This window comes from Neolamprologus brichardi, chromosome 20 (assembly GCF_056152115.1).
Source record: "Neolamprologus brichardi isolate AB-2024 chromosome 20, ASM5615211v1, whole genome shotgun sequence".
NCBI classification, from domain to species: Eukaryota; Metazoa; Chordata; class Actinopteri; order Cichliformes; family Cichlidae; genus Neolamprologus; species Neolamprologus brichardi.
In genome coordinates, this window is record NC_142123.1 from 3,032,804 (window position 1) to 3,059,374 (window position 26,571).

General features: G+C 39.8%; 3 protein-coding genes across 7 annotated transcripts in view; 1 reads left to right on the forward strand and 2 right to left on the reverse strand.

The window, feature by feature from the left end:
- Positions 1 to 11,600, reverse strand: part of wnk3 (WNK lysine deficient protein kinase 3) — a 37,781-nt gene extending 26,181 nt beyond the window's left edge. For all 4 annotated transcript variants that reach the window (XM_035905493.2, XM_087834354.1, XM_006785616.3 and 1 more), the window contains exons 1-2: positions 10,999 to 11,600; positions 1,863 to 3,022 (exon numbers count right to left, since the gene is read on the reverse strand). In XM_035905493.2, coding sequence (XP_035761386.2) covers positions 1,863 to 2,582 — 720 coding nt within the window. In that variant the 5' untranslated portion in view covers positions 2,583 to 3,022; positions 10,999 to 11,600. The remainder of the gene's footprint in view (positions 1 to 1,862; positions 3,023 to 10,998) is intronic.
- Positions 11,601 to 14,630: 3,030 nt separating this feature from the next.
- fam3a (FAM3 metabolism regulating signaling molecule A) lies at positions 14,631 to 19,447 on the reverse strand. The gene is made up of 10 exons (XM_006785611.3): positions 19,151 to 19,447; positions 18,683 to 18,714; positions 18,492 to 18,599; positions 18,174 to 18,197; positions 17,953 to 18,076; positions 17,602 to 17,660; positions 17,446 to 17,496; positions 17,246 to 17,330; positions 16,578 to 16,704; positions 14,631 to 15,276 (listed from the first exon to the last, which is right to left on the reverse strand). Exons 2-10 carry the CDS (start codon positions 18,693 to 18,695, stop codon positions 15,178 to 15,180), a joined length of 690 nt encoding a protein of 229 aa, XP_006785674.1. The 5' UTR covers positions 18,696 to 18,714; positions 19,151 to 19,447; the 3' UTR covers positions 14,631 to 15,177.
- A 156-nt stretch (positions 19,448 to 19,603) lies between these two features.
- On the forward strand, positions 19,604 to 25,443 carry idh3g (isocitrate dehydrogenase (NAD(+)) 3 non-catalytic subunit gamma). 2 transcript variants are annotated; one of them, XM_087834413.1, is made up of 12 exons: positions 19,604 to 19,724; positions 19,945 to 19,992; positions 20,972 to 21,069; positions 21,170 to 21,285; positions 21,421 to 21,481; positions 21,583 to 21,715; positions 23,239 to 23,372; positions 23,483 to 23,585; positions 23,673 to 23,819; positions 23,918 to 24,012; positions 24,112 to 24,172; positions 24,679 to 25,443. In XM_087834413.1, the coding sequence occupies exons 1-12, from the start codon at positions 19,644 to 19,646 to the stop codon at positions 24,778 to 24,780; spliced, it is 1,179 nt and encodes a 392-aa protein (XP_087690539.1). In that variant the 5' UTR covers positions 19,604 to 19,643; the 3' UTR covers positions 24,781 to 25,443. The 2 variants fall into 2 exon arrangements, with proteins under 2 accessions (XP_087690539.1, XP_087690538.1); XM_087834412.1 differs by lacking the exons at positions 19,604 to 19,724; positions 19,945 to 19,992 and adding an exon at positions 20,090 to 20,251.
- The last annotated feature ends 1,128 nt before the right edge of the window (positions 25,444 to 26,571 follow it).

Below are 26,571 nucleotides of genomic sequence, written 5' to 3' on the forward strand. Positions count from 1 at the left end.
CAACCTGAAAACATTGAAACCATGAGTAGACTTAATGGGTCAGATCATGTGCACCGAGTGACTAGAATGTTGCACTGAATGTTGCACTGGATGCATCTATAGGCGTGTGACCAGACCTCTGTGTACTGCCTCTGTGTATGTGCACGTTTGTGTGTGTTCATGTGTCTCCCTGCGTACGGTAGCTTAGCATTAGCTACATGGCTGCTCACTGGGAGGGATGCCATGGTAATCCTGTGTTTGGCTCATTGTGTCCCCCTCTGTCTTTCCTTCTCTTCCCCTTCACGATCACCTCCTGTGTCTGTCACTTTTCTTTCTCACACGCTGCCTTTTTCCCTTCTCCTAGCTGTTGCTCTGTGTGTCAGAATTACAGTCTGTTTGTTTTTCTCGATTTACTATCTGTTTGTAATACAAAATCTAATTAATGACTTAATACTTTTGGTTTGAAACAGCCTGTTTTATAACAATTACCCCCAAAACTTGCTGTTCTCAGTAGGACTGGATGGGTGAAGTTTAACACTGAAAAAATGATCTCAAAAAAAGTTGTTGCTGATGTCATGACAAAAAACTGTCTGGTGGCAAAACACAATTCTAACATTGATACTATATTGATGCTACCTTTGCAAGCTCTGTAAATTTCCCCAAAAAAGGGCAAGTCGATTATTTAAGTAGCTCTGAACAACTGCTGATGTGAACCTGTTTCAGTAAGTGTTGGGAGTAATACCAGAAAAGGTGATGAGGGCATTCCTGCTGCTTGTTAGTCCAACAGAAAGAGCCTGATCTCAAGGATTAGCCAAGGCTCTTGTTTTGGAATTAGCTCCAAACCAAACACATGACTGACTTTCCTCACACAAAGCCAGCAGTCAGATCAGATGGCTAACTGTAACACTGCTGTCTATTGTGAGGCTAAGAGTCAGAGGGATGCATTTCTTTGCTCCTCCACGAGGCTGCCTCCCACCATATTTAATATTCACACCATATAACAATGTTTCCCATTACTTCTCCACATAATTACGTTTGGTGGGCTACAGCGTGTAAAGGCTGTGACAGAAGAGCCATATTAAACATTTATAATAATTTGACATTTTCCTCCCACTTCAATTACAATGCATGAAAAAGACTTTCTCAGAGTGATGTTTGGTGCAGTCACCCCTACATATGCTACAGTCCTCCTATTTACTCTGTTCTCACAAAATACATCTCATTCATAATTCCATTTCATAAACAACAGACAGGCTGTGCTTTGTAGACCTGGTTACACCTAAAGGAATAATACAAAAACAAATAATGCAAACATTAATTTATCTTCTCCTAGTACTTGTAATCATGCATTAGACTGCATGATTACAAGAAGAAACAGCTTGTTTAATAATTTATTTCTACAAAGCAAGGCAGAGGCCGTTTATCCCCTTCATGATGTTTCTTTCCTGATCACTACGCCTATGACAAGCATTGATACAAACCTGAAAAACAATAATCACCTTCATACAATTCAGGTAAATGCATGGCATAGTCTTTCTGATAGGACACCTATCACAACAAGAAGATATGCTGACAGTCTATTCTATTATTCATACAGTCCTAGAAAAGGCAATGCCTCCACTTTCACTGTGTGCTGTCACTCAGCTACAAGTGATGCTCCTCGTTTTCACCTCAGTCTCCACGGAGCTGCAGTCACACAGTCTGAATAGGAAGCAGACTACGTGCTGAGATTTCCAGGTCTGTTCATTTTACAACAGTAATACTGTGTTTAAAATTCTGAAGTGGATAAATAAAGTATAAGTATTATCAGTAAACCTACGGCATTGTGTTCTTTAAGTGCACTGATTAGAATAATAAAAAAACCAGAAAACAGACTGTCTTACCTGAAGTTCACACCAAGCCACCTCCACCCAAGTCTCGGTGTCTAGGCCTTTATAGACGGTCTTGAAGGCTCCTCTGCCTAGTTCTATGTCAAATTTGAGGAACCTTCCTCCAGGAGAGGTAGCAACAGCTTTCATCTCTGCCTCCTCTTCCTGTTCTCGGTCCCTCTCCTTCCCCCTCGGTACAGGTGCAGATGAAGGAGCATCTTTCCCAGGCTCATGGACCGAGCTGGTGCAAGACGGTTCATGTCCCACGGTTGCACAGGATGAAGCAACCCCATGCTGCTGGGGACTACTACTAAAGACTGAGTCTGATGAGCGCAGCTCCAGGTGGGGGGCACTATGTGATGCCAAGGTGGGCACATCCACCTCGTCGTCTTCCTCACAAATCTCCACACTCTTCCTGAAGAAGCGCTTCTCCCTTCTTAGTCGTTTCTGACCTGTATCGATGGGTAGGGAGGGTGTGGAGAATGAAATAGGTCTGAGTACGGTCTCCTCCTGGGAGGCTTCTCCTCCACCGCCGCCTCCTCTGATTCCTCCATCTTCTTCTGTTGCTGCTCTCCCTGCTTCTGTCTGGGAGGAGGATGAGTCCATAGGGGTGCTGTCTGTCCTCTCCCTCTGTTGGTCGACCCTGCCCTCCCACTCCGGGTCCTCCTCCTTCTGTCCATCAGGTTTCTCCGAGGAATCCTCGGTGCCTGCGGGCTCTCCTGGGTCAGTAGCCATGGGGAATGGGCTTTCCCACCCCTGCTAGACCTCCTCCTCCAAACCTTTGTTCCTCCGTCAGTCCCCGTCTCTCTCTTTTTCTGTGGTCACCCTCTCACTTCTTTTAACGTGTTAAGCGACTGCTACAGGTGAAGGCTGTCCTTGATCAAACTGGTCACTCTGTCACTCTTTTCCTCTGTCGTCTTCCTCGGACTCTTTTACTCTGCTGCTTTACAGAAGCAGGTGAGATCACAACAGCTGGAAAGTTTCTATCTTCACTTTCCTTCTCAACATTGCCTACATTTTCTTCAGGAGCGACTTGTTCGGTGCTAATCAAGTAGAATCAGACATCTCTGGGCTCAAACAAACACAGGAAACCAGGAAGGTTTTTTTTTCAAGCCAGCTGGGGTAAGCAGCACTGTTATTATTTCAAACTCTGATGCGGAAATCTTCAAGTAAACCTGCAAGACAAAAACAAAACACAGTCGATTGACATATTTAAATCAGAAAAACACTGGTACATTCTTTATATTTAATAAGATACACTTGGAATAATATAATAGCCCCAACAGCCCAGTGTGAATGGATGGAAAGAATGACTTCAAGATATCATCATAATCACAGAGGGTGAACCTTAAGAAAGACAAATTTTCATCTGTAATTTTAACACAACAAACGCCTCAGTTGTGTACAATCAAACCAAAGAGTCTCTGAAGAATATCCCGTGAGCCTGCTCAGTGATCACACATGGTTTCATCAATCGTCAATCACATGTTTACCAGAGTCTAGCGTCTGAAGTTGTGCTCAACAGCTCCATTAGTGAACAGAAAGCTGCAGTTAGGAGTATACAATCCCAACCATTAAAAATGGATGATGAACTATGGGCCAGTTCGGTTGAGTGTGAATAATTCATACTCAGAGGGATTGTTGAACTGTTTGAGAGACACTATCACACATATGCAACAAAAGCCTCATAAGATTACACAACTGTGATTATGATTATCATCACTACAGTATTACTCATACCCTGGGAACCATTTAAAGCAGTGTAATTTGAAACTACTGACTGGCCCTTTGGTAAAGTGAGGCAGAAGTGAACAAAGTTTCTTCTGAAATAGTGATCTTCCTATAAAAAGTACCTGATTGCTGTTAGTTTTTTTTGGTGATTTTTGTGTCATTGTGTGGACAGAAGTGGGCAGCTTTCCAGTGGCATCTTTATCTTCACTTCTCCTCTATCACTCCCCACCTGTCCCATGGTATTGTATCTCCCCTGCCTTCTTACAGCAAATTATCTCTAAGTGGCTCATAGCCTGGAGTTGCTTTGGAGAGTGTATCTTAGAGTCAGGGTTTAACTACTAATAAAAGTTGCAATAAGGCCCAAAGTCACCTTATGACTAAGCATTTGAAGTTACAGGAAGAGAGCATACTAATGGATACCAACAACAGCCATACACAAGGATTGTTATGGGAATGTAGTGGATAGGAAGTGCAGTCCAATTCAAGATATTAACAAATATAAGTTTACACCTTCACACATATTAATTTGAAAGTGAACATGTGAAACTTACTGCAATAAGGCACCCAAACAATCTGTGGTTACAGCGACTTGGCTATGAAGAAACGGCCTCAGACCCTGAAATGTCACAGTAGCAAATCTGAACTTGTCTTTAAGCTCGAACAAAGCCCACGGTTACCACAGGGGAATCATCTGGAAGCTCACAACAGCCATTATCTCTTTTATTACAATGACATTAACACTCACATCAAGCCTATTGTGTCTCCAGGCTCAAACGCAGCGAGTCTGAAGTGCAATGCTAGTAGCTGTCAGTCAAACTAATGCACAATACACTGTCTGTAGACTAACTGCCTAAGCTCCAGAAGAACAAGCAATTCAAGTTTAGCAACATTTCCAAGGAACAGACACGTAAGCTAAGAGAGGAACCATCATCAGCATTAAGCAAGACACACCCAAATACTATAACGAAAGAAAACAAACATTGTAAAAAAATCATCAAATAATAACCTTTAAATGTGATGTAATATGTTGTTATTTAGGCTGTTTTCTAGGAATCCGATTGATGAATAAAATATTCAAATATCCACCAAATGCAATACTTCCATCTGTCTTTTTTCTTGCACTTCTCCAATTAAACAGATTAAGTAATAAAGAAAATGGATTGATCAGCAGCACCACTCAAGTGAGGGTTTTTTTCTCTTTCCAAAGTCCAGCAGCTACTAGCCTGTTGTTAATAATAAATATGAGGCTATTCTACAACCCAAATTCCAGTTGGGACGTTATGGAAAATGTACATAGACTGCAATGCTGTAAACCCATATTCTATTCGTAGCAAAACACAGAAAACATATAATTTTGAATTTGATGGTAACAACACATCTCAAAAAAGTTGGGACAAGACCAACAACAGTCTGTAAACATCTCTGAACTGAGGAGACTGGCCACTGGAGAGCAATTCTGTACCATTCTTGTCTGATATAGGATTCTAACAGTCCTGGGTCTTCTTTGCATGGCAGAGATTTAACCCACATTTATGGATGGCACAGTATTCATGTACCATTTCTGGCAGTGTTTCTGAGCCAATTGAGTGTTTCCATAACAGAATGCATTTAAAACATGCTCATGATCTTTTTGAAGATCATGAGCATGAAATATTGACTTTTTGGCCTTGTTCCTTGCACACAGATTTCTACAGATCCTGAATCCGTTGGTGATATTATGTACTATAGATCAGCGGTCCCCAACCCCCGGGCCTCGGACCGGTACCGGTCCGTTAGTCGTTTGGTACCGGGTTGAGGCTCAGGTGTGAAATGTATAGTTTTCAGGGTTTTTATCGGTTTTCAGCGTTATTTTGTTTTTGCTTTTATCCTTAACTCGGTTTTCCTGGGTCTTTTCACGTATGTTATGAATAAATCTTCTTTTTTTCGGTACCGGTACTAGTTTTATTTTGTTGTATTTATCCGCGACACATTAAAGGCCGGTCCATGAAAATATTGTTGGGCATAAACCGGTCCGTGACGCAAAAAAGGTTGGAGACCGCTGCTGTAGATGATGAGATAATGACAAAATATTCTAAATTTTACATTGAGGAACATTATTCAGAAATTGTTCCTCAACTTTCAGATGTGATTTTTATTATTATTATTTTTATTTTTAAACTTCTGCCACTAAGCTCTTTTTTTATACCCCAATCATGTTACTGATCTAATTAACCTAATTAGTTACATTTAAACTTTACCGCTTTTTCAGAAAGGGCTTTGTAATATTACCCTTTTCTGTATTTTCTAAAAATTAATTACTTGACATTACTAAGAAATGTGTTTGTTATTATTACTTTTAACTTTTGTTTAAAAGAAAAACATCAACAGTGTTTGAATCAAATAGTCAATTAAGTTGATAGAAGATTAACTAATGTTTGCAGCAGCATCTCCCCTGTACTCTTCATTCACTAGCTGCAGGTAACGCTTCTGGTGAGAGGCTCTCAGCCTGTAGCTATGTTTAGAAGAATCTGTCAAATAGTCAAGAGTGTACTTCTTAATGTTATCAGGGGAGAAAAGAATGTGGGGACAGCTGCTATTTTATTTATCCTTACCCTTTAGCAAGACTAGGCACCCTACACAGTCAGGTCCATAAGTTTCTGGACAGAGACACTTTTTTGATAATTTTGCTGCTGTATGTGACAGAAGTGTAGACCACTTTAAATTACGTGGTTTTGCAAAAGTATTTATTTACTGTTTAGGAGCTCAGTATTTTACTAATTACAGCCATTATAACATGCAAAAAACGACACAAAAAATAATGGAGAAACTGAAAAAGTAAACAGTTTCATAGACAGATGAAACCAAGATGAGCTTCTACCAGAATGAAAGGGAGTGAAAGGTATGGAGAAAGAAAGAAAACAGCTCACGAGCAAAAGCACATTATTTACAAACATGGCAGAGGCAATGTTGTGGCATGGAGATGTATGGTTGCAAGTGGAACTGTTTATTGATAATGTAAATGCTGATAGAAGTATTAAAAACAACTGTTATATCAAACATGTTTTTCATTTCTTTTTTCGGCCTATATAGAAACAGCTGTAATTCCTAAGCAGTTAATGCAATATTTGTCTTAATCCGCTTGAAAAAAAGCTGAAAGTATGCACTTCAATCACTTCTTGACTGATCTGGTGTACAGAAGCACAGCTGTGTCACTGTTTCAAGAACTAATGAAGTGAACAGTATCTGTCTCATGTGTTTAAAATTCAAAATTGAGGCCCTATTATTTTGTATCCAAATTTAAAATGATAAACACAGAAGAAAAAGAGCAGAAAATCCTCGTGCTTTAAAAAGCTGAATCTAGTAAGTATGAACTGATTCAATTATCATAACATGTTTCATTTTCAGTCGTCTACTCATTTAAGTGCTGCTCCCTGTACCGGACTATCACTAGATAGACTAAAAAGCATGCATCTAATCAAAGACTTGCTGTACAGTGATTAAAAAAACTACAGAAAACTGGGTATGTTTGTGTAACCCACAGAGGACATACTGTAGTGTACAGTGAGTCTAAAAAGGTAAAGGCTAACAGGATGTAGGGAGCATAAAGGGGGAAAAACAACAGCCGATAAAGAGAGGGAAGTTGCCCTTTAAGCAAGAGCTTATTTGCCCATGTCCCCAGGGCAAGGAGTTCCCATGAAAGCCACATACCGGACAGAGTTATCACAGCACATCAAACACGTTCAACCATCACTGTCTCTCACACCCGATCAGTCTCCCTTCCAAACACGCCCACATAGACTCACGATACAGATATCAGACGGCAGGTTAGAACAAACTTTCTCCCTCTGTCCCTTCAGCGCTCTTTGTATCTTTTATACACAGACAAAAACCACACACACAGACACACAACGAAAGCAAACTGTCACTAGCACCCAAACTGCATGTCCCCTTTCAATGAAAGAATGCCGAGAGGAATTTCCTGACACCAGCCAAATGACCAAGCAACTGCCCGTGTGGGCAAGCGCGGTAAACTAAAGTTGAAGATAATAAAACCAACGCTGCAGCTAAAACTATGACATCTTGCTTTGGCAGCAAAATGACTCTGGTGCGTAGCGCGCATCAAGTTCCCGTGTCAGAGTCGTTGTCTGTTCAGTTTTCTATCAGCGCCGAAGTACATGAGAACTAAACAACTGACGTGCAGCGATCCTCCCGCCCTGCAGGCTACGGTGAGGCTTCTGCACGGGAGAACACCTGCAGCTGCCTAATCATTATTGAAATGTGCACCAAAAATCAATGTGACAACTTTGCTTCAGTGATGTGATTTCTGTTCTATTCTCAACACCCACTGAAGCCTCTGTTTGTTTTCACTTGTAACTTTGACCTCTATGCTTAAAAGTGTGAAGCACAGGAAAAATGTGCTCTGTGTAGTCTAGACAAACATATATCTTTAAACACAACAAATATGCTGCAATCCGGTTGCACAACTTCCATAAATCACTTCACAGGGAAGCAGAATAATCCCTCAAAACAAAAAGCCGCTGAAAAATTAAGCAGGCATACAAAGGAAGAGCCAGGGGACTGTGTGCCTGTGTGCGTGTAAGCACAGACGGCTATGTTTTTGCAATTGAGGGGGACATACAGATGAAAAAAGAAAAAAAGAGCGTGACTATAAAGTGGCGAGGGGTACAGCAAGGGATTGTAGTTGGTGGGAGCGGGCGGACAGCAGAGGCAGAGGGAAGGAGTGAGTTGAGTGGGGGTGGGGTGGGGGGCAGGAGGGGTGGGAAAAATGTGTGTGTGAAAGAGAACAAGAGAGCGAAAAGGGAGGGCGGTGGGCTGGCACAGACAAAAGGTGGGGGCGGCCTGATAAAATATGTGCCAATGTTTGTGTGAATGAAAGCAGTGACTATAGCTAAATTTCTGCACCAACAAAAGCAGCTACAGTTGTGCACGGAGAGGAGTGGAGAAATGCCTTTAGTGTTTAGAAAAGGCTGAAAACACGAGGTGATTATATTAGCGCAGGAATAGTTTCCAATGGCGTGTTCTGTGTCGCTGCCCGACTCGGTGCAGGAGGCTGAGGGAGAGCAGGTTAAAGGACCATAAACATATAAACGTACTTTAAGTGCACGCCTAAAAACAGAATTAAATTATTAAAAAATATTTAAATAAACAGAGCTCAGTTCTCCATTCATCATTAATCCCGTCATTTTTAAAGCAATAAACACCAAATGTCCTGTCGTGACTCTTAGGACTCGCTCTTCTTGGTCTCATGTGAGCGGTTATCTCACACGGTTAAAATAAGACAGAAGAGGCCATGTGAAAATATTACCACTGGATTTAGAAAACTGTGAATTCTTCCACTATTTTTTTATTTTTCATTTGCATAATGTAGATCAAAAAAAGTTAATTAAGCAAATAAATGGGAGATTGCGCTAGCAGCTCTGGAATGGAAATGATAATAACGCTATTACTACAGAGACACAATTACCACGGGGCAAAAAGTTTTTCCAGCAACTCGTTCTTCATTAAAAATAACAAAACAAATGCCTTTTAATCAAACTTCCAAGGCTAAACTGGTATTTCAGATGCAGTTTAGGCATGAAGTTATTATAGCAAAGTGTATTATCAGGTCATTTGCATGTGTCTAGTCTAGTCAGAGGCAGAACTTTGCATACTATCCCTTTGTTGATTATCCCTTGACTGAATGAGCACGGGTACAGTGTATCAGGGAGTCAGGGATTAGTAGAAATGTTTAGAAGATCCAGTTGGCAAGAAAAAAAACAAGAAAAAATCTGGCTGCATTTAAGTGACTGATTCATTGAATATGTCTTGTCTGCAGGTCAAAACCTAACCGCATGAAACCACTTCCTGTCTGTGACACTAACTTTTCCACACATAACCAATACAACAACTTGAATCTGTCCAAATTATCACGACTGCAAATCCGTCCCACAGAGATTTAAAGAGGAGATGGAGGCCGAGTGATATGGGGAGACAGGCTGGGGGTAACACAAGGTCTGAGAGCTGCTGGCCAAAATTTGAATGGGCCCAATGTGAAGCGGAAGCTATTTAGAACAACACAGGTCTCAGCTGTTGGCCACGGATAAACTATAAAGGCAGATGTGTCTGTGTTTAACGGGTATAATTACTTTTTAAATTTCACAACAAAAGAAAAAAAAGTTGAGACTAAAGTGATTATTTCTCCACCTCGACTACACAAGTGCTTCCGCACATGTTGCTTTCTTCTCTGAAGCCCAATGAAAAATATCGAATCCTGGTTACCAGGATCAAACACACAATTATTTGTTCTCTTCCCATTAGGGAAACGCAAGGCCGAAAACACAACAAGGACTTTTGTCCAATCCAGGTCAAGCATGGGAGAGTAGAGTGTAGGTAGCACACACAGAGTACTGTTCGCTGAGAGAGGGAATATGTTATCTAACCCTGTTTTTTTTTTTGTTTGTTCTCTTTCATTCCCCTTGGCGAGCAGAGCTGTCCAGTTCTGAGAGATTCCTATGGTCCAGGTGCGGGAAAGGCTCCTTAATCAGCCAAAGTTGAAACAGGATTACATGTCACTAAATTGGCTTACCACTCCTGGAGTTCCTATGAGCCTTCCCATTCCCTCAGTCACTGAACTTTCATGGATGCTGGAGTACTCTGAGCTCAGCATAGTGTTGATTTCAGGAGTTTAGCACCTGTCAGCCTTTTTCTTTTTTTTTAAAGAAGGAAGTGCCCTCTCTAATGTTTTGGATGCACCACTACTACTCTCAGCTGGATAAAACCACTGTTTTGATATAGATCAATGGTGAAGTTAAGGGAATGCATACATTTATAAATATTATATCAATACCTTTTGCTGCTGATGGGAGACAGCAGGGGTGATTTTCATTTTTTAACATTAATTGGCAAATTGCTTAAAGCCCCCATGATGTGGCCGGTCACGCAGTACTCACTGGTTCGTGTATGTTATTCATAGGTATATAAATACATGGTACCAACACAGTGATGCCTGGATGTGCATGCACCATGATGTACAGCTATTGGCTAGCAGATAGCTCAGCTGACTTTGGAAACGCCACGCATAACATAGAGTACAATCACGATACAAAGCGAGAGCATAGTGACTGAGACGGCTGACACCATCACAAATAAATAAATAAATAAATCATCAAACCTCCAGGACTTGCCCTGAGCACAGTTCAAATCACTCGAATGATGGGCTCACTGTTGGTGTGTGAGGGCCCGCAGGTCTGCACTTAAGTGTTTTAACACCGCGTGAATTAAAATGGAATATTATGTGGATGATAAACACCTCCTGAGCGATCTCTTAATGCCCAAACAGACGGACAAAATAACAACAGCACCCCACCGGGGCACCACAGTCCAGTAATCACGCAAATTACTATCTGCACTGTAAATTAAAATAACAACAAACATCACTCACCCAAATGCAACATCGCAGCTCGTCGGTCCAGCGTTTTTTAGACTGAATAGCTAGCAAACTCACAGAAAACTGGATATAGTAGGCTATCTATCTACAAACCTTGGTGTTATTTACAGGAGATTTACACTGGACTTTCTGCCTACAAAAATATTTTACACACGCTCAAAAAATGTATGATAAAAAAGCTTCGGCAAAACAAAAATAAAAATTCCGCTAGGTTCGCTTGTTGCTGTCGTTTTTTTCCTCTTTACATTTCAAAGGCTTCTCGCGGTGTTGTCAGGTTGAAAATCCCCACCGGAGTCGTCGATCCTCGGTCTGTGTGAGACACGGGCGCGGAGCACTTGGGATACGTGTATCCAGTTTAGACGATGCTTGCCGTTGGTCTACAGATTTTCTCACTCGCTGCTCGGTTTGTCGGCTCAAAGTTGACCAACACGCCATTCATGTGTATCCGGAAAATATCAGCAACTTATGTACATAATTTACAACGTACGAGTCCAACGGCCTTCTTCAGTTTCTCGCGTGTACTGAGCGCGCGCCGCCTGCCAGTTCTCACTTGCCACAGGGCTCATCATCAGCCAGAGGACGAACACAAACCGACAGTTAGCTTACTACGCCACTAGAGGGCGATACGCCGCGTGTTTATGTCCGCAGTTTATCGTGTGGATATGGTGATGCATTCAAATGCCCGTCGTAAAAATCTGTTTCAGGGGAGGAAGCAGGGTTTTCAGCGGTCTTGCAAAGGCAATTGAAACATTATGTGTGACTGACAGAGACACGGCTGCATAAATCTATATACTATTATAAAAAAAATAATTAATTCAAACACTATGTTTATATGTGTGTTTGTTAGCTTTTCGTGGAAGAAGTATTCAGTAGAACTACAAGAAATTTCTCAATTAAAAATCTGAAGTTTAAAAGCAAAAGCATGAATAGAGGTAAAATAATAAAAAGTTATAAAGCTGAAAACTCTAAATAAATCATGTGCATGTTATACTTTCATTTGATACATTAGATCAGGAATGACTAACTCACGTTACCTCGTACATACATCCCACTTTGAATCATTAGGATGTCTTTATATAAGAAAAAGAAGCACAGTTTCAACAGAACATGGCCGGTTTTTTCCTTTATGATATATAAATACTGCTGTAGTCAAAAAAAAGAGAAAGAAGTGTCACCACTACTCTTTGGCCTTAACCGTATGAGTGTCAAGCCCACTATTTCTAAATTTCTATCTCTGTCGTAAAAAATAATGTATTGCCTTATGAATTTGGTGTAGCTAGAATGAGCAAACGCTTGGCCTTTATCAGTAAATATAATTCTTTAAAACTTATATATGAAAATACAGTTAAAAGTCCATAATTTATGCCTTTCTCATGTTTTCCAACGTTTTTATTGGGGTCGGATTGGAGTCTTTTGACACGCCTGCATCACATTATTCATGCTTTCAGTGCAATTAGTATTTTTCAGTCATAGTTGGTTAAGGTGAAGCTGATTTTAACTCTAGCATTCATTCTCTGTTCTGTAACAATTCACCACATTATCCATATAAATCAAAATAGAAACTTCTAACTATCAGATAAAAAGTACGATATTGCACCTCCACCACACACACAACTTAGTACAAGTGCAAAGTAGCTTTTAATATAAATACTTACTATTAAAGAGAAACGCTCAAGTACCTCAAAATTTATTTTAATGCAATACTGGAATATAAAAATTAGTTTATACTACTCGTGTAATTGCATATGGACACATGCATGCATATACATCCATGTTATACTGCTTTTCTTGCAAGGTATGACGCTAATGACAAGATTTCCACGAGAGCAAAAAGTCTTTCCGGTCTCTATCCAGCACTGAATTTAGTTCTACTTTTGTGACAGTGAAAACAATTCCCAATCTAATTCTAAAAGATAGAAGTCAGGCATTTGGGGTGCAGATTTGCTCTTCTACCTCAGGTTTTCAACCCCAGTTTGTGCCTTTGAACGTCAAATAACGCATATTGCGAATTCACGATTTTTCTCCCACGACCTGAATGCCTCATAACACATTTCAGTGAAACAATGAAATTGATCGTGTTTGACATTACTACGTTACAGTGTACCGATTCAACGACCATCGCTATTCTTTGCTGTCACTGAACTCCCTGTCAAAGCAGAAACAGTGCATTCAGTCCGAAGCTTTTATCCCCAGCAGAGCGTATGCTTAGTGAAGCAAATGCCTTGAGCAGGATGAACCGAGTAACCCCAGTGAGACTTTGCCTTTTGTCGCCCTCTGGTGAATTTCTCCAAGCATGGCAGATGACTCAATATTAGGGCCCACGGGAATAAAAACACACTGATTTCAGAACATACTTTATTCATCATCATTGTTGTCACAATAAAAGCACAGACTGTAATCTTTTGTAGAAAAAAAATTACACTTTGGTAGCACAACCTAATTCAGAAAGGCGACTGAAACAGACTTAACCATACAGAGCGATAGAGAAGAACTAGGTCTTTACACTTTATATATATATATATTAGACTTTAGAGAAGCAAAATTAATCCGTTCAACATAAAAAGAACGAAAAAATAACCAATCAATAACCATACCAATAATCTTTAAGCAAAGCAAAGAGTGTAAAGATGCCTGCAGGCCTGGGACAACTTCAGAACCACTGGCAGTGCTGTGATGAACCCACACAAATAGTTTGCTTTCTGTTTAAGTATTTAAAAATAAATAGTTTTATTAAAGGACAATGACAAAGACTAATTTTAAAAAGAAAAAACAGACAAAAAACAAAACTGTAAACTTGTGATGAGCAACAACTAGTGTACATCAGGTTCTACGGAAACAATGGCAGCTAAGCACTATTACTAATGAATTTGACATTACACAACAAAAATATGTTAAAGTATGAAATATAAAATACGTCCACAGACCCAGTTTTTCTTTCTACTCTGAATTAGGGTTTCCAGCATGAAACCACTAACTAAGATGTTTATTTTTTTTCTACATCATAGTATTAAACACTTATCTATGCTGTTGCTCAAGTACAAAAAACAAAACAAACCTATAGGCAGTCCTGAAGAGAGAGAAATGTACCTATTTCCAACAATGGCTTTGGAAGACCTACTCTAGCTGTATTCATCCACTCATCACTGTTACACTTTGGTTATCTGACACTTGCAGTGTTTCCTGTAAGATTTTTTTCCAGCGCTCAGGGAAAGTATACCTGGGTGATGACTGAAGTGAATAAATCACACCGTAAATGTCAAAAAAGCGGTGCCGTACTGGAAAAGAAATGTAAGAAAATATGTACAGAGGGCACTATGAATTAAGTCATTGGCAAGTTTGCAGCCTAGCTGGCAGCACGTTCTTTTCCCTGATAAGTATCATACACATTGCGTGTGAGTGTGTGTGTGTGTGTGAGTGTGTGCATTTACCCAGCCCTAAAGCCTGTGCATTTTATCTCTGCTCACTCTCTCTTTTCTCCATCTGCCATCACACTCATCACCCTAGCAGAACATTCATTATTAATTGATTTTGTTATTGTAACGGAAAAAAATACATTTATAGCAACTTAAAGGAAACCACAAGTTTAGCCTTATATATGTGGACATAAAACTTGGAGGACAACTGAGTTCACCTGATAGCTCTTTCTATAATCCATACTTGTCCATTGGTTTTTATAACCAACAAGATAATTAGTCTTCATCCTCTCATCAAAGCTGTGTACACTGACAGACTGTTTCATATGAGAGCAGAAGCAGAGGAATTGCGTAAGTCCAAAAGCTCTATACATTTGCATAGTGAGAGTATAGGGCTGCCTCGATCTACTAACTTTTTCATTTCTTTTTTTTCTTCTCAGGTGCAGTAATTTTCACAATGGAAACACTGAGTTGGACTTTGAAGTTTCCCACAGCCTAACATAATCTTACTTGATTCCAAAGCATTACTTCAGCTCAAAAGTGGCTCACAAAGCTTAAATCAAAAATCCTCTACAGCAGGTTTCAGCAACTATCAAGTCGAGACGATCTTCGCACTGAGCTCGTGCCTCTGCCATGAGAGGACAAATAAAAAAGTTATTTGTGGTCCAGAGCTTGGATTTTGTCACTCGTTAAGCAGTTCCTGGACCTTCTGACAGTTCCTCCAGGTTCTGTTGCAATGCATGAGGGGTACCAGGCAGAGTTAACTTTCCAGTGGTGGCCGCAGAGGAATACAGCCATCCATCTCCAGTGACTCGGGCCAGCCTTCATATTTGTTGCTGCTTTTACTGTTTTTCATACGCTAAGGGGGAAAGACAAACATAAATGATGTCAGCAGAACAGACTGGGATCAGGTTCCTATAGCACAGTAGCTGCTGAATAATTGTACACAGAGTGCTGAACCTGACTGCGTTTTTCAAGTCAAAGGTCACTGTTGAAAAGTATGCATTGGGTTTTTCCCCTATTCATCACAACCCATTTTGAATACCAGACTTCAAAAAAGCCATTAAAAATAAATAAATCTGCATTATCATGTGGTAGTCCAGATGCAAAAAAAACCCTAAATCAAATGAAAAATGCAAATATCTTATTAGCCAATCACATGGCAGCAACACCAAGCATGTAGGTACAGAGTTGCTACCATGGCCAACACGACCTGTTGAACTTTAAACTTCAGCAGTTTAATCTTTTGTTTTTTTAAGCAGGCTAATGTTTAAACTTCTGAAACCCAAAGAAAGATGACTTAAGTGACATTGAACGTGGCATGGTTGTTGGTGCCAGACAGGCTGTTGCGAGTATTTCAGAAACTGCTGACCTGCTGGGATTTCCCTCAGCAGCTCGACGCCAGAGAAGAACTGACACACTGCTCCGAGTAGAAATGCAGCATTAACTTAAATTCTGACTTGTTAAAATGCAGGTTTACAGAAGAGGATCTATAAATGTTGAACTTTAAAGAAAATGGGCTACAGTGGTAAAAGACCACCCTGGGTACCATTCCTGTCAGCTAAGAACAAGAAACTGAGGCTACAATTCACACAGGGTCACTGAGTTAACAATAGATGATGGGAAAAATGTTTCCTGGTCTGATAAGTCTCGATTTCTGTTGCAACATTCAGACCAAAGGGCCAGAATTTGGCGTAAACAACATGAAAACATGAATCCATCCTGCTTTGTATCAACAGTTCAGAATGTGATCGTGTGCAGGCCTTTAGTGCAAACAGAGCCTCTGCAGTCTTAGTCTCACAGTGCACCTTTGGGATGTGGTTGAATGGAAAAACATACATCATGGATGTGCAGCCAACAAATCTGTAGCAACTGTGTGATGTCATCACATCAATATGGACCATAATCTCAGAGGACTGTTTCCAGCTGAATCTTTGGGAATTAAGGCAGTTCTGAAGCCTAACAAGGTGTACCTAATAAAGTGTCCGGTGGTTATAGTTAATGCTGTTTTGTAATACTGTTGTGACAGTTAGCACCTTATGCACTGTGATCTATTCACACAGGAAGAATATTTTCTACTGAACATTGGCGTCACATCAAAGACAGCACGCCGACTCCACCTTCAGCCCTCGATCAGCACTAATAGTAAAAGGAACAAACCTGCTCAAAGGGACTCTTATTCTCAATACCCTTGGCTCCAACAAACACCCAGCTGTCTCTAAAGGCCAAATCCTTCACAGCTGTGCTCCCGAGCTCCTCAAAAAGCCGTCGAGACTCATCATTCATCCTGACGTAGTGAAAAATACAAACAAAAACCCAAAGACAACAAACAAGTTTAGAGGGTTTTTTAAACATGCTCTCTGCACAATTTTATTTCAAGAAACCCACAAAGTTACACTTTAATAACCATCACCCAAGACATCAAGAATGATCTGAATCAGTCTAATTTAATTCAGGTCTACACTTTGTAAATCTAATTTAAATCTAATCATGAAGTCGGTGTTCACATGTAGCAACCCCGAAAAATCTTAAAGGTGAAAGACTTTTGTGTCAAGCCTCCCATTCACTGTCACATTATCATACATTCTTCCTTGCACTGCTCAGTGACTGTTTCACTTGTCAGGCTTCCCAGATAAATGCATTCAAATGTATTTTATAGCAGAAATTAAATACATGAAAATGTGACAGCACATGAGGCAAAATCCTCTTTGTTTTACTCTACTAAATATTTATAACACAATACTTCAGAATATGAACTATTCCCAGGTTTCTATTAAAATTGGCTAATGTGAAAGGGGAGGAACTGGGAGCACAACACAAATCCTTACTTTGTAGCTGCATCATCAAAGGAGGCCACAAACACAAGTGTTCCCTCGTGAAGAGGCCGGAGAAACTTCAACAGGTCAGAAACATCTGAAAATGAGCATCAAATGAGATCTGAAGTGCAGTTTATGGGTTGTTACTGCCAAAGTGTATGGACTACAGGATATGAGAAGCATATTAAACATTAATGTCTGGTTTTTATTACCTCCTGCCCACATATCAAAGGTTTTCGTCTCCAAAAGCTCGCCAGTCACCCCTGGAGCAAAGATACATCAGTAAAATGTTAAAACAGCACCATAAAAAGGAGCTAAAAAAACAAAAACAATATATTCTACTAAAACGTGAAGAATGAGAGTCTTACCATTCACCAAGGCTATGTTTAGTCCCCTGCCAACATTGTTCTTCACACTGCTCACTAACCTGTTAGACAAAACCACAAGGCTTATAGATAGCTATTTAAACTCTTATTCACACTATGTAACACTTATATGGGCCAAGACAACAGGCAAAACGGTGAGAGGGACCAGCAGAAAGAAACAATACTTGCATTCAGCTCCCCAGACAAGCTTGAAGGCCTGGTTATGACAGCACAGAGGAAAAAAACAGAACAGTGTGAAAACAAAACAAAACAAAAAAAAGGGGGGGAAAGGAGGGACTAAGGAGAGACAAAGACATAGATGAAGAACCAGAAATAATTAACACTGAATCTCACATCTTGTCCTCTAGGCAGATTTTAGGGCCAATGACGTTGGCAGCACCAGACACCAGACGGAAAGCCAGATGTTTTGGAGGACAAGGGGCTGAAAGTCCACATTTATATTTTCGTGGGTGGGGTTCTGTTAAAAAACATGTTGATCATAAGAAGGAAGATAAGAATGCAACTTTGTGAAAGTATTAATTAATGAGTAAAGTTATGCTGTACAGTTTGCTTACCTGGTGTTGCTTCTTCACTTGTACCTGAAAAAAAAGCAAACAAACAAAAAACAACTGATTTATTGATTAAACTTAGCAACGTTATATTCAGAAAATCCAGTCATCAAACATGCATCAACTTTAAATTAAATTAAATTATTAAAAACTCTGATTGCAGTTTACCAACTGCTTGTTTTGACCAGTTAGCAATACAAACCCAAAAGATTTAACTCACGTAAAACAGACCTAACAATCCAACGTGTAAATTCATATTTTCTTCCATGTTTGGTAAATTTTATTTGCTTGTCAGTTAACTGGTTTCTGCTTGATTCCTCTTACCGCTGAAGAAATGCAGCATAGATGACGCACTCTCCCCTCCAAATAAGGTGTTTGCCAGCAGCCAGGTGAAACCCACCAGCAGCACCACAGCCACAGCTCGCAGGGGGCCTGTCACAATAATCAGGACACATCAGCTCAGGCCAGAAACATATGGGTTTATCAATAAATCCCCATTGAAAATATCAACCCACCTGTTAATCTCATGCTTCACTCTTTCATAGACCTGGGGAGAAGAAAACCATTGACATTAGAGTGGCTTAAGTAGTTTAACAAGACAGGAGACTTTTTAGTTCTTATTTAAAATACCATCTCCCAGCTTCTAGTTATACCAAATATTATAGTCTTTGCCTGTAGTCTACCTTTAGCTTTAAAAGATGATAAAATTTGAAAGAAACACAGTCATGAATAAAAATGTAATTATTTTAAATTATTTAAAAGGGTATTTTTCCTCTGTGTGACGTTTCTCTTCCTAGCTTTATGTTTTTATTTATTAATTTTTTTTACAGTGGCCCTGCAAAATGGCTCTGCAGAGATGACGTTTAAAGGTTAGAAAATGAACCCAAACAATCTCAGAGACGAGACAGTGAAGAATAAACCCTTAGCGATGTTGTCAATTACATTTCTACTAGAATTAGAACCGGAAAAGTTCACTTGTTTACCTTTACGAGCGAGGATCGCCTTGTTTTGCCGCCTTTGCCCGGCTGTAACGAACAGTAACGAGGAGCTGTTGCTCTTGTCACCCTGGACTTTTTGCTATTTCTTGCGCTGTTTCCTCATTGAGTCGTCCCTGACATAAATACGCTTTCAGTAAGAAGACAGGCTGAAGTTGGTATCCTCTTTCGACGAACATGGAAAAAGACCTGGTTTAATTTAACCCATTTGTCTTCCGGATATAACCTACAGCCCACCCCGAGCCTTTTCTACGGACCTCAACCCGTCAGTACAGAGTCTGCGTGAAGTGGTTCACGTGACCAAAAAAAAAAAGATTATAAAAATTATTTTTAGTGTTTGTTTTTTTTAAAAAAAACTCAAATTCTTACAATATATATCACACTTAAGAAATAATAAAATAAATAAAATAAAAAAAAGGAACAGTTTTTCTGGCACATCGGCTCCTCTTATTAAACACGCGATCAGCACTGCAAAACCAAGATGGCTGCCCACAGTGCCGTACTCTCCGCGTCCAAAATAATGAATCCTTTCTGGGTTGGACGCCTTGGAAACACTGCTAAAGTAAGACAAGACACGCAGCCCTTGCTCTTTCGCTTGTGAATGGTGTTGCGTGGCTCTAATTTAAACTCCGTTATAATTTTTTTAACACAAGGTCATGCTGTTAACATCATTTGATTAGCAAAGCTAGCGGGCTTTTCCGTTGGTCACAGGTTTTACGGCACCCGTGCACCTGATCCGTTGACAAACACGCTCTAAATCATTTGCACTTTGTATTTTCCAGGTATTTGGAACAACTTTGATCAGACACCGGAATAAGACCTCGTTTACTGTGAGTGTGTCAGATCGCTACATGGGATTGTTGTCAGTTTCCGGAGTTTCCGGGCTGTTTTGCATTGGAAGTTGTTGTCTTTTTCAGTGTAACTTGGGAATTGTGTGTATATATGTGTTTTTCCACTTTCTTGTGGGGTGAAGGTTACGACACTACTCTGTTTGCCACTATTTGGACCAAACCTGTTCTTCTAAACATCAAACTGACTCTCGTCTTTCTGCTTTCCTCTGTTCACCTTCAACAACAGGGAGAAAACATTGTAAGTAGCTGACTCGTGACACGGTTCACTGCAATTCACTGCATCGTTTCTTAAACGAGAATATTTTCTATAACGGGGTTATGATATAGAAAAAAGATGTGTGATGAGAATAAAAACACTAGCATTGTCAAAATAATATAACAGGTTTTAAACATGTTGCATGGATTGCATGGAAATTTTGTTACCATCACTTTCAACTGGAATTTCTAACCATCTTGATTCACAATAATAAACACAGTAATGACATCATCAAATCTATTTAAATATTTGTCAAACCTAAAAAACACTATTAACTGCCTGACAATAATCTCTCAAACATACTTACTTGTTGCTCTGGACATGTACTGGTTGATTTTTGGCCAGTATTACTGCTATTAATACTAATACTACTATTACTATTATTCTTTTCTTTTGACTTCAGAATTCCTACTGCTTCTGTGTATTAAAGTATTGCATGATATTGTCAACCCACCACAGTGAGCATTACTACACCATATCTATTTGTCATTGGTAATGTGGACATAAGCAGACACCAGATACCAAAAACTATCAAATTCACTGTATACCTTATTTTCATGAGATTATTTGTAGACTTAGAAAGGTAAACTTTTTTTTTCATAACATATTTACTGTAGTGGATGATTTGTCTTTAAAAGGTGCCAAACCTTCAATTTTCTCTATTTATTGAAGTTGATTCTTTGGCATTTAACAATCTTCTAGCCCCCTCCAGCAAAGTATGGAGGCAGGCACACTGTGACCCTCATACCTGGTGATGGGATCGGTCCAGAGCTTCTCAATCATGTCAGAGAAGTTTTCAGGTTGGTTAGATTGGATCTCAGTCCTGTTGAGTGATTACACATCATCTACAGTCACATAAGAATTGAATCCATTGTGTGTTTTGTGAATATTGTGCTGCAGGTTCGCCTGTGTGCCAGTTGACTTTGAGATGGTGAATGTCAACTCCGCTTTGGAGACCGATGATGACATGAATAATGCCATCACTGCCATCCGGCGAAATGGAGTTGCCCTGAAGGGTAACCAAACAGCTTCTTTTGTTTTCGATCAAAGTATGAAAGCATGAAAAACAGAACATAGCTGTAAGTAGAGTATAATTTTTAATAAGACAGTTGAACTAAAGTAACTGTGTAATTGCTTACCTCTTTTGATAGGTAACATAGAAACCAAACATACCCTGCCAGCGTCTGTCAAATCCAGAAATAATGTGCTGCGGTAAGTTTAGATGAAATCTTTAGTTTCCTAGATTAGGGTCATTTTTTGTGTGAAATAGCTCTAATTTCTTACATAATTTGGTCTTTTGTGTGTACTAACAGCACGAGCTTGGACCTGTACGCCAATGTGATGCACTGTCAGTCCCTCCCCGGGGTCCAGACTCGCCACAAGAACATTGACATCATGATCATCAGGGAGAACACAGAGGGAGAGTACAGCAGTTTGGAGCACGAGGTCAGATGCAAGAGGAAAAACAATCAATACTACTGTCTGCTGAAAAACATGTTTATGGTCCCTTAAACACTTCTTATCTGTCTCTTTTTAGAAAAGGGAATTGGGTGCTATCTATGCATCATTAATTTGCCAAATGAAATAACTGTGCAAAATCTTTTGATTTGGTCATATGATAGAATTTAATATCGACAACATTGACTTCAGATTGCAACAGATAAAATATGATTATCTGAAACTAAAGAAGACTTCTGGGCTGCAAAGAAACATGAAAATCCTGCATTAGATCCAAATCTACAGCAGACTAAAATGGGCAGTGGTGTGCTGGGATGTGTACCTGCTGTGCATGAAGCTACCACTGTGCTCAGAGGTTTACACTGTGAATGTTTTGGTCATTTTGGGCTTTCGATGATTTCTTCTAAGTGTTTTTTTTTTTTCCAAGGTGGAATGATTAAACAGTATACATCTGTAATGACTTAAAAAGAAGGAATTGGGTGCACAAGTCCAAATTTATTTCAGTTTCTCTAATGCACACATGGTCAAAGGTATACATTCAGGCTCTAACATAGTCCATTATTTGTCCCTTGGTTGTACCTGAACAGTTTCCTCTCACCTGTGGGTGACGGTTTGGGTCTTCCTCCAGGTCTTGGTGGAAGTGATGACATCTCTGAATAACTTGTACTCATGTACAGTTGTTTGAACTGAGGATCCTGGAATCTGCTGTTGTTTAACATTCTTCAGAGAGATCTTCACACCTTGTGTAAATTTACAGTTTTCATTCTTAGATCTTCAGTGAGTTTTTTCAGAGTGCTGATCGGTCCAATGAGTGCTCTCAGACAAATCATTTTTGCTCTGGTAAAGAGAAAGAACCAGTAGTCAATCATAATGACTAAAAAGTTGATACTCCTTGACCTTGGCAAGTTAAAAGACACTGAAGAAGATTCAGCACCACTTATTAAAAGATTTAAGTAAGTGTATGTTTATATTTGTGCCCATATTTATGTTCTGGCCTTATGTAAATCAGAGAAACTAAATAAAAACCTGTGCACCCAATTCTTATTTTTTTTAAGTCATTAAAGATGGATGCTATACAATCATTCCACCCTGGGAAAACAGAACAGTTCAAAGAAATCATTCCGTTACATTTATTCTGTATGATGAATGTATATAAACCTCTGAGCACAGTAACTGTAGTTGTTGAGCCATGTTTGCTTACACAAAGTGTTCCATTCACTTCCATACAGTTATAGATGCTGTTTTACAATTTGTACAGAAACATATTGTTACATTATTAACCACTTAGTACTAATTAAAATGATTATTTTTTTATTTACTGCTAATTTTGTTCTGTTTGTTGCACTTAATCATTTTTGAATGTTTAGATTACCTTGTAGATAGAAGTTTTACTTTATGTAGTATTACACGTAGTCTTACAGACGACACTTTATTCCCACTACAGTCTCATTGATCTTTCTTTTTCATGTCACTGTATTTAATTTGTTATTGTCTTCTTGTCCTACTTCCAGAGTGTATCCGGGGTAGTGGAGAGTCTAAAGATTATCACCAGGAATAATTCCATCAGGATTGCTGATTACGCCTTCAAACTGGCCAGGGAGAGAGGTCGCCGCAGGGTCACTGCTGTACACAAAGCTAACATCATGTAAGTTACCTTTTGGGAAACGTGTCCTGTCAAACACGTCTGGCCTTTTGTTTACTACGGTGAGTTTCTTAGTCCTGGATATGCTGAGTGTGGCATTTGTGTTCCAACAGGAAGCTCGCCGATGGCTTGTTCCTGCAGTGCTGCAGAGAAGTGGCCTCGGGTTATCCAGACATCACATTCGACAGCATGATTGTGGACAACACCACAATGCAGGTAACAGGTGATGACATTTTAGGGAATCCGGGGAATGTTCTTCTTCTGATTTTATTTGTTTTACTTAACTCCGTTTGTGTCGTTTAGCTCGTGTCCAAACCACAGCAGTTTGATGTGATGGTCATGCCCAATCTGTACGGGAATGTGGTGAGCAACGTGTGCGCAGGGCTGGTGGGAGGACCTGGCCTCGTGCCTGGGGCCAATTATGGTCGTGACTATGCTGTCTTTGAAACGGTGAGTGATGGAGGCTTGAATAGGTGTTTGTAGGACACTGTCCTCTTAGAAGTTTGAAGGATGGAAAATGTATGAGTCATATCTGTCTGGTGTTTCAGGCCACAAGAAACACAGGAAAAAGTATTGCAGAAAAAAACATTGCAAACCCAACTGCCATGCTGCTAGCTAGCTGCCTGATGCTGGACCACCTTAAGTAAGCTTTTCCGGATAAAATTCTTCTTCATTGGTTTTCTGTGTGTGTTGGTGTGACTGTATTATATTTAAATATTTTTTTTCTTCTTTGTGTCTCCAGCCTTAATGATTATGCAAGTCTGATCCGGAATGCAGTCCTCACCACAATGAACGAAACCAGGGTGAGCCTTCCTCCCTGATGGGTTCCTCACCTATCGTGCTGCCATGAAGCTCACAGGCCATTGTTGCGTGACATAGGATTTAAGGCCGCAGTGACAATTCTGGCATGCTTCCTAGAAGGCATCACAATACATTCACACAAAGCAGCATTGTGTCCCTTTTCCTTTCACAAAGCTCTCGTGCAGCTCTACACTCTATGGGATCTGATTTTACATTATGTTGTGCTTGCATGCATTTTTAGTGGCCTTGATTATGTTTCAGACCAAAACCTGATCTGCCTATCGTGTGCAGCATCTGACTAGTTACTGTGGGAAACTGATTACACTTTGCACGCACAAAGGAAATACAAAGCGTCTATCCAAATACAGTATGCGGCATGAGGCTACAATTTCATAGCATGCGTTGAGGTCTTAAATAATTTAATACGGATTTTGGACCATATCTGTTAGCACCCTGTTCTTTTGTTTGTTGTAGCTTATTTATGATTTTTTTTTCTCTTTATTTGCAGTTGCACACAGCAGATCTCGGGGGTCAAGGAACCACATCAGAGGTGGTGCAGTCCGTCATGAGGGTCATCCAGAGTAAAGGACAGTTCACGGCAGAGCTGTAAGAATGACCGGGAAGGTTCACGCACCCACGCTCTTATCAGGTGGTTTGAGTTTAAACAGGTGTACCGTCTGAGAGAGGATGTCCGTGTTTCCATAGCATCTCGTTTCACACAGCTTATTTACCTGTTCACAATACAAATGACCCTGGTTTGTCACTTCAAGGTTTCACATGACCTGTTTAAAAAGGTCGGTTTTGATAAAAATCCATTATCACTCCTGCAAGCATCGTTTTTACTGCTGGAGTTCACAAAGCTTATTCAGTTGAATGAAACATGAAAGGGCCTACTTTAGATATTTAAATATACAAGTATAGGCACACATCATCTTGTGATTACATCACAGACTTTAACCAAAATGTCATTAATGCTTAATATAAATGTAAAGTGCCCATTATATCCTGTTACATCGTTTATGTTCTTATCACAGCAACTGTACTTTGAAAAGGTGATACACTATAGAGGAGCGTGACTGCTGTCAAACCTGAACTTTACTGCTTGTGCCATAATGGCTTTTTTTGGTCTAGGAATGATATCACAATATTATACTGTTGTTTTGGGGTCTATCCAAGAAAATGCTCATAACGCCTGATATGAAAAGAATGGTTTCATTTTGTTTGTACGTGTGTGAGCATAAGATGTAATCAATAAAGAAATGATATGTCTTAACATCTTTCTTTTGAAGAGAGGTTTGAATTCTCAGCATATTTGAGACGTATTTTGAGTACTACGAAGGATTAGGATGCACGTGGCTGACATGCACTCCAGAAATTAATTGGATATAAATGCAGAGAGAGCAAGCTGCCAGATTGTTAGATACACCTAGCTGAAATTAAGGTCGTCCACTGAAATAGTTCTTAGTCTTGCAACAAATCTTTTCTTTAACAGTTCTCTTTTTTTTGTTGTTGTTGAAACTGTTCTGGAAATGTTTAATATGCCTTAATGGTAATTTCTCAGGCTTTAATATGTGAGTCTGTAGAACTGTACTGCTTTATGCTGACAAGTCATACTGATTGTTGTAATAACTGGGATTTGTTTTGAGTAGCTGTATCTCATAAATGGACGACTGAGTGTACAGATATGTGCTCAAGAGGAAGCCTCATTGTTACTTTGACTCTTCTGAAGCTTTGTGTTCTGGCCTCTTGCTGAGGATAAAGATTAGTAAGTAAGAAAAGCTCGCTGATCTTTCTGTTTGTTTTACAATTTCACACTCCATCAACTTCTTAACCTTCAACATTAGATGGTAGGTTGCTGTTTTACATGTTGCCACTAGGTGGCAACACAACTTTCTATAGCTGCCACTCAAAAAACTCACAGCTGCTTGGATGTGTGCTCCATTACATACACTGTCTTAACAATATGCAGAACACACAGTGTGCTCTTTGTGTGTCGCTCTTTTTCACTGCATTGTGTAAACACAGAAGGGAATCATGGATGCAAAAATCTCTGGCAGGACGATTGCTGGATAAAAATGGGAATATTAAGATAAATCTTGTGCTTTTTTATGTAATTTCTGGGAAGCAGGTTCTTGGGCTTAGACCACGTGTTTCTTAGAAAAATGTGAAGGATTTTGGCTTTACTATCATCACTGCCTGAAAATGTTAGAAACCAAGTAACTTATTATAGTTTCATGTGGTCGAACTGAACCATTTGCCACTGATTCGTCTAGTTATTTAAAATTCTCTGCTCACACAGCTTTGTTGGGATACACTGTCCGGTCCTGTGAGGCAGCAGATCTAGCACAGCACCGGCCTGCTGCTTACAGAATACAAACAGTCGTGGTTTAGCTCACTATCG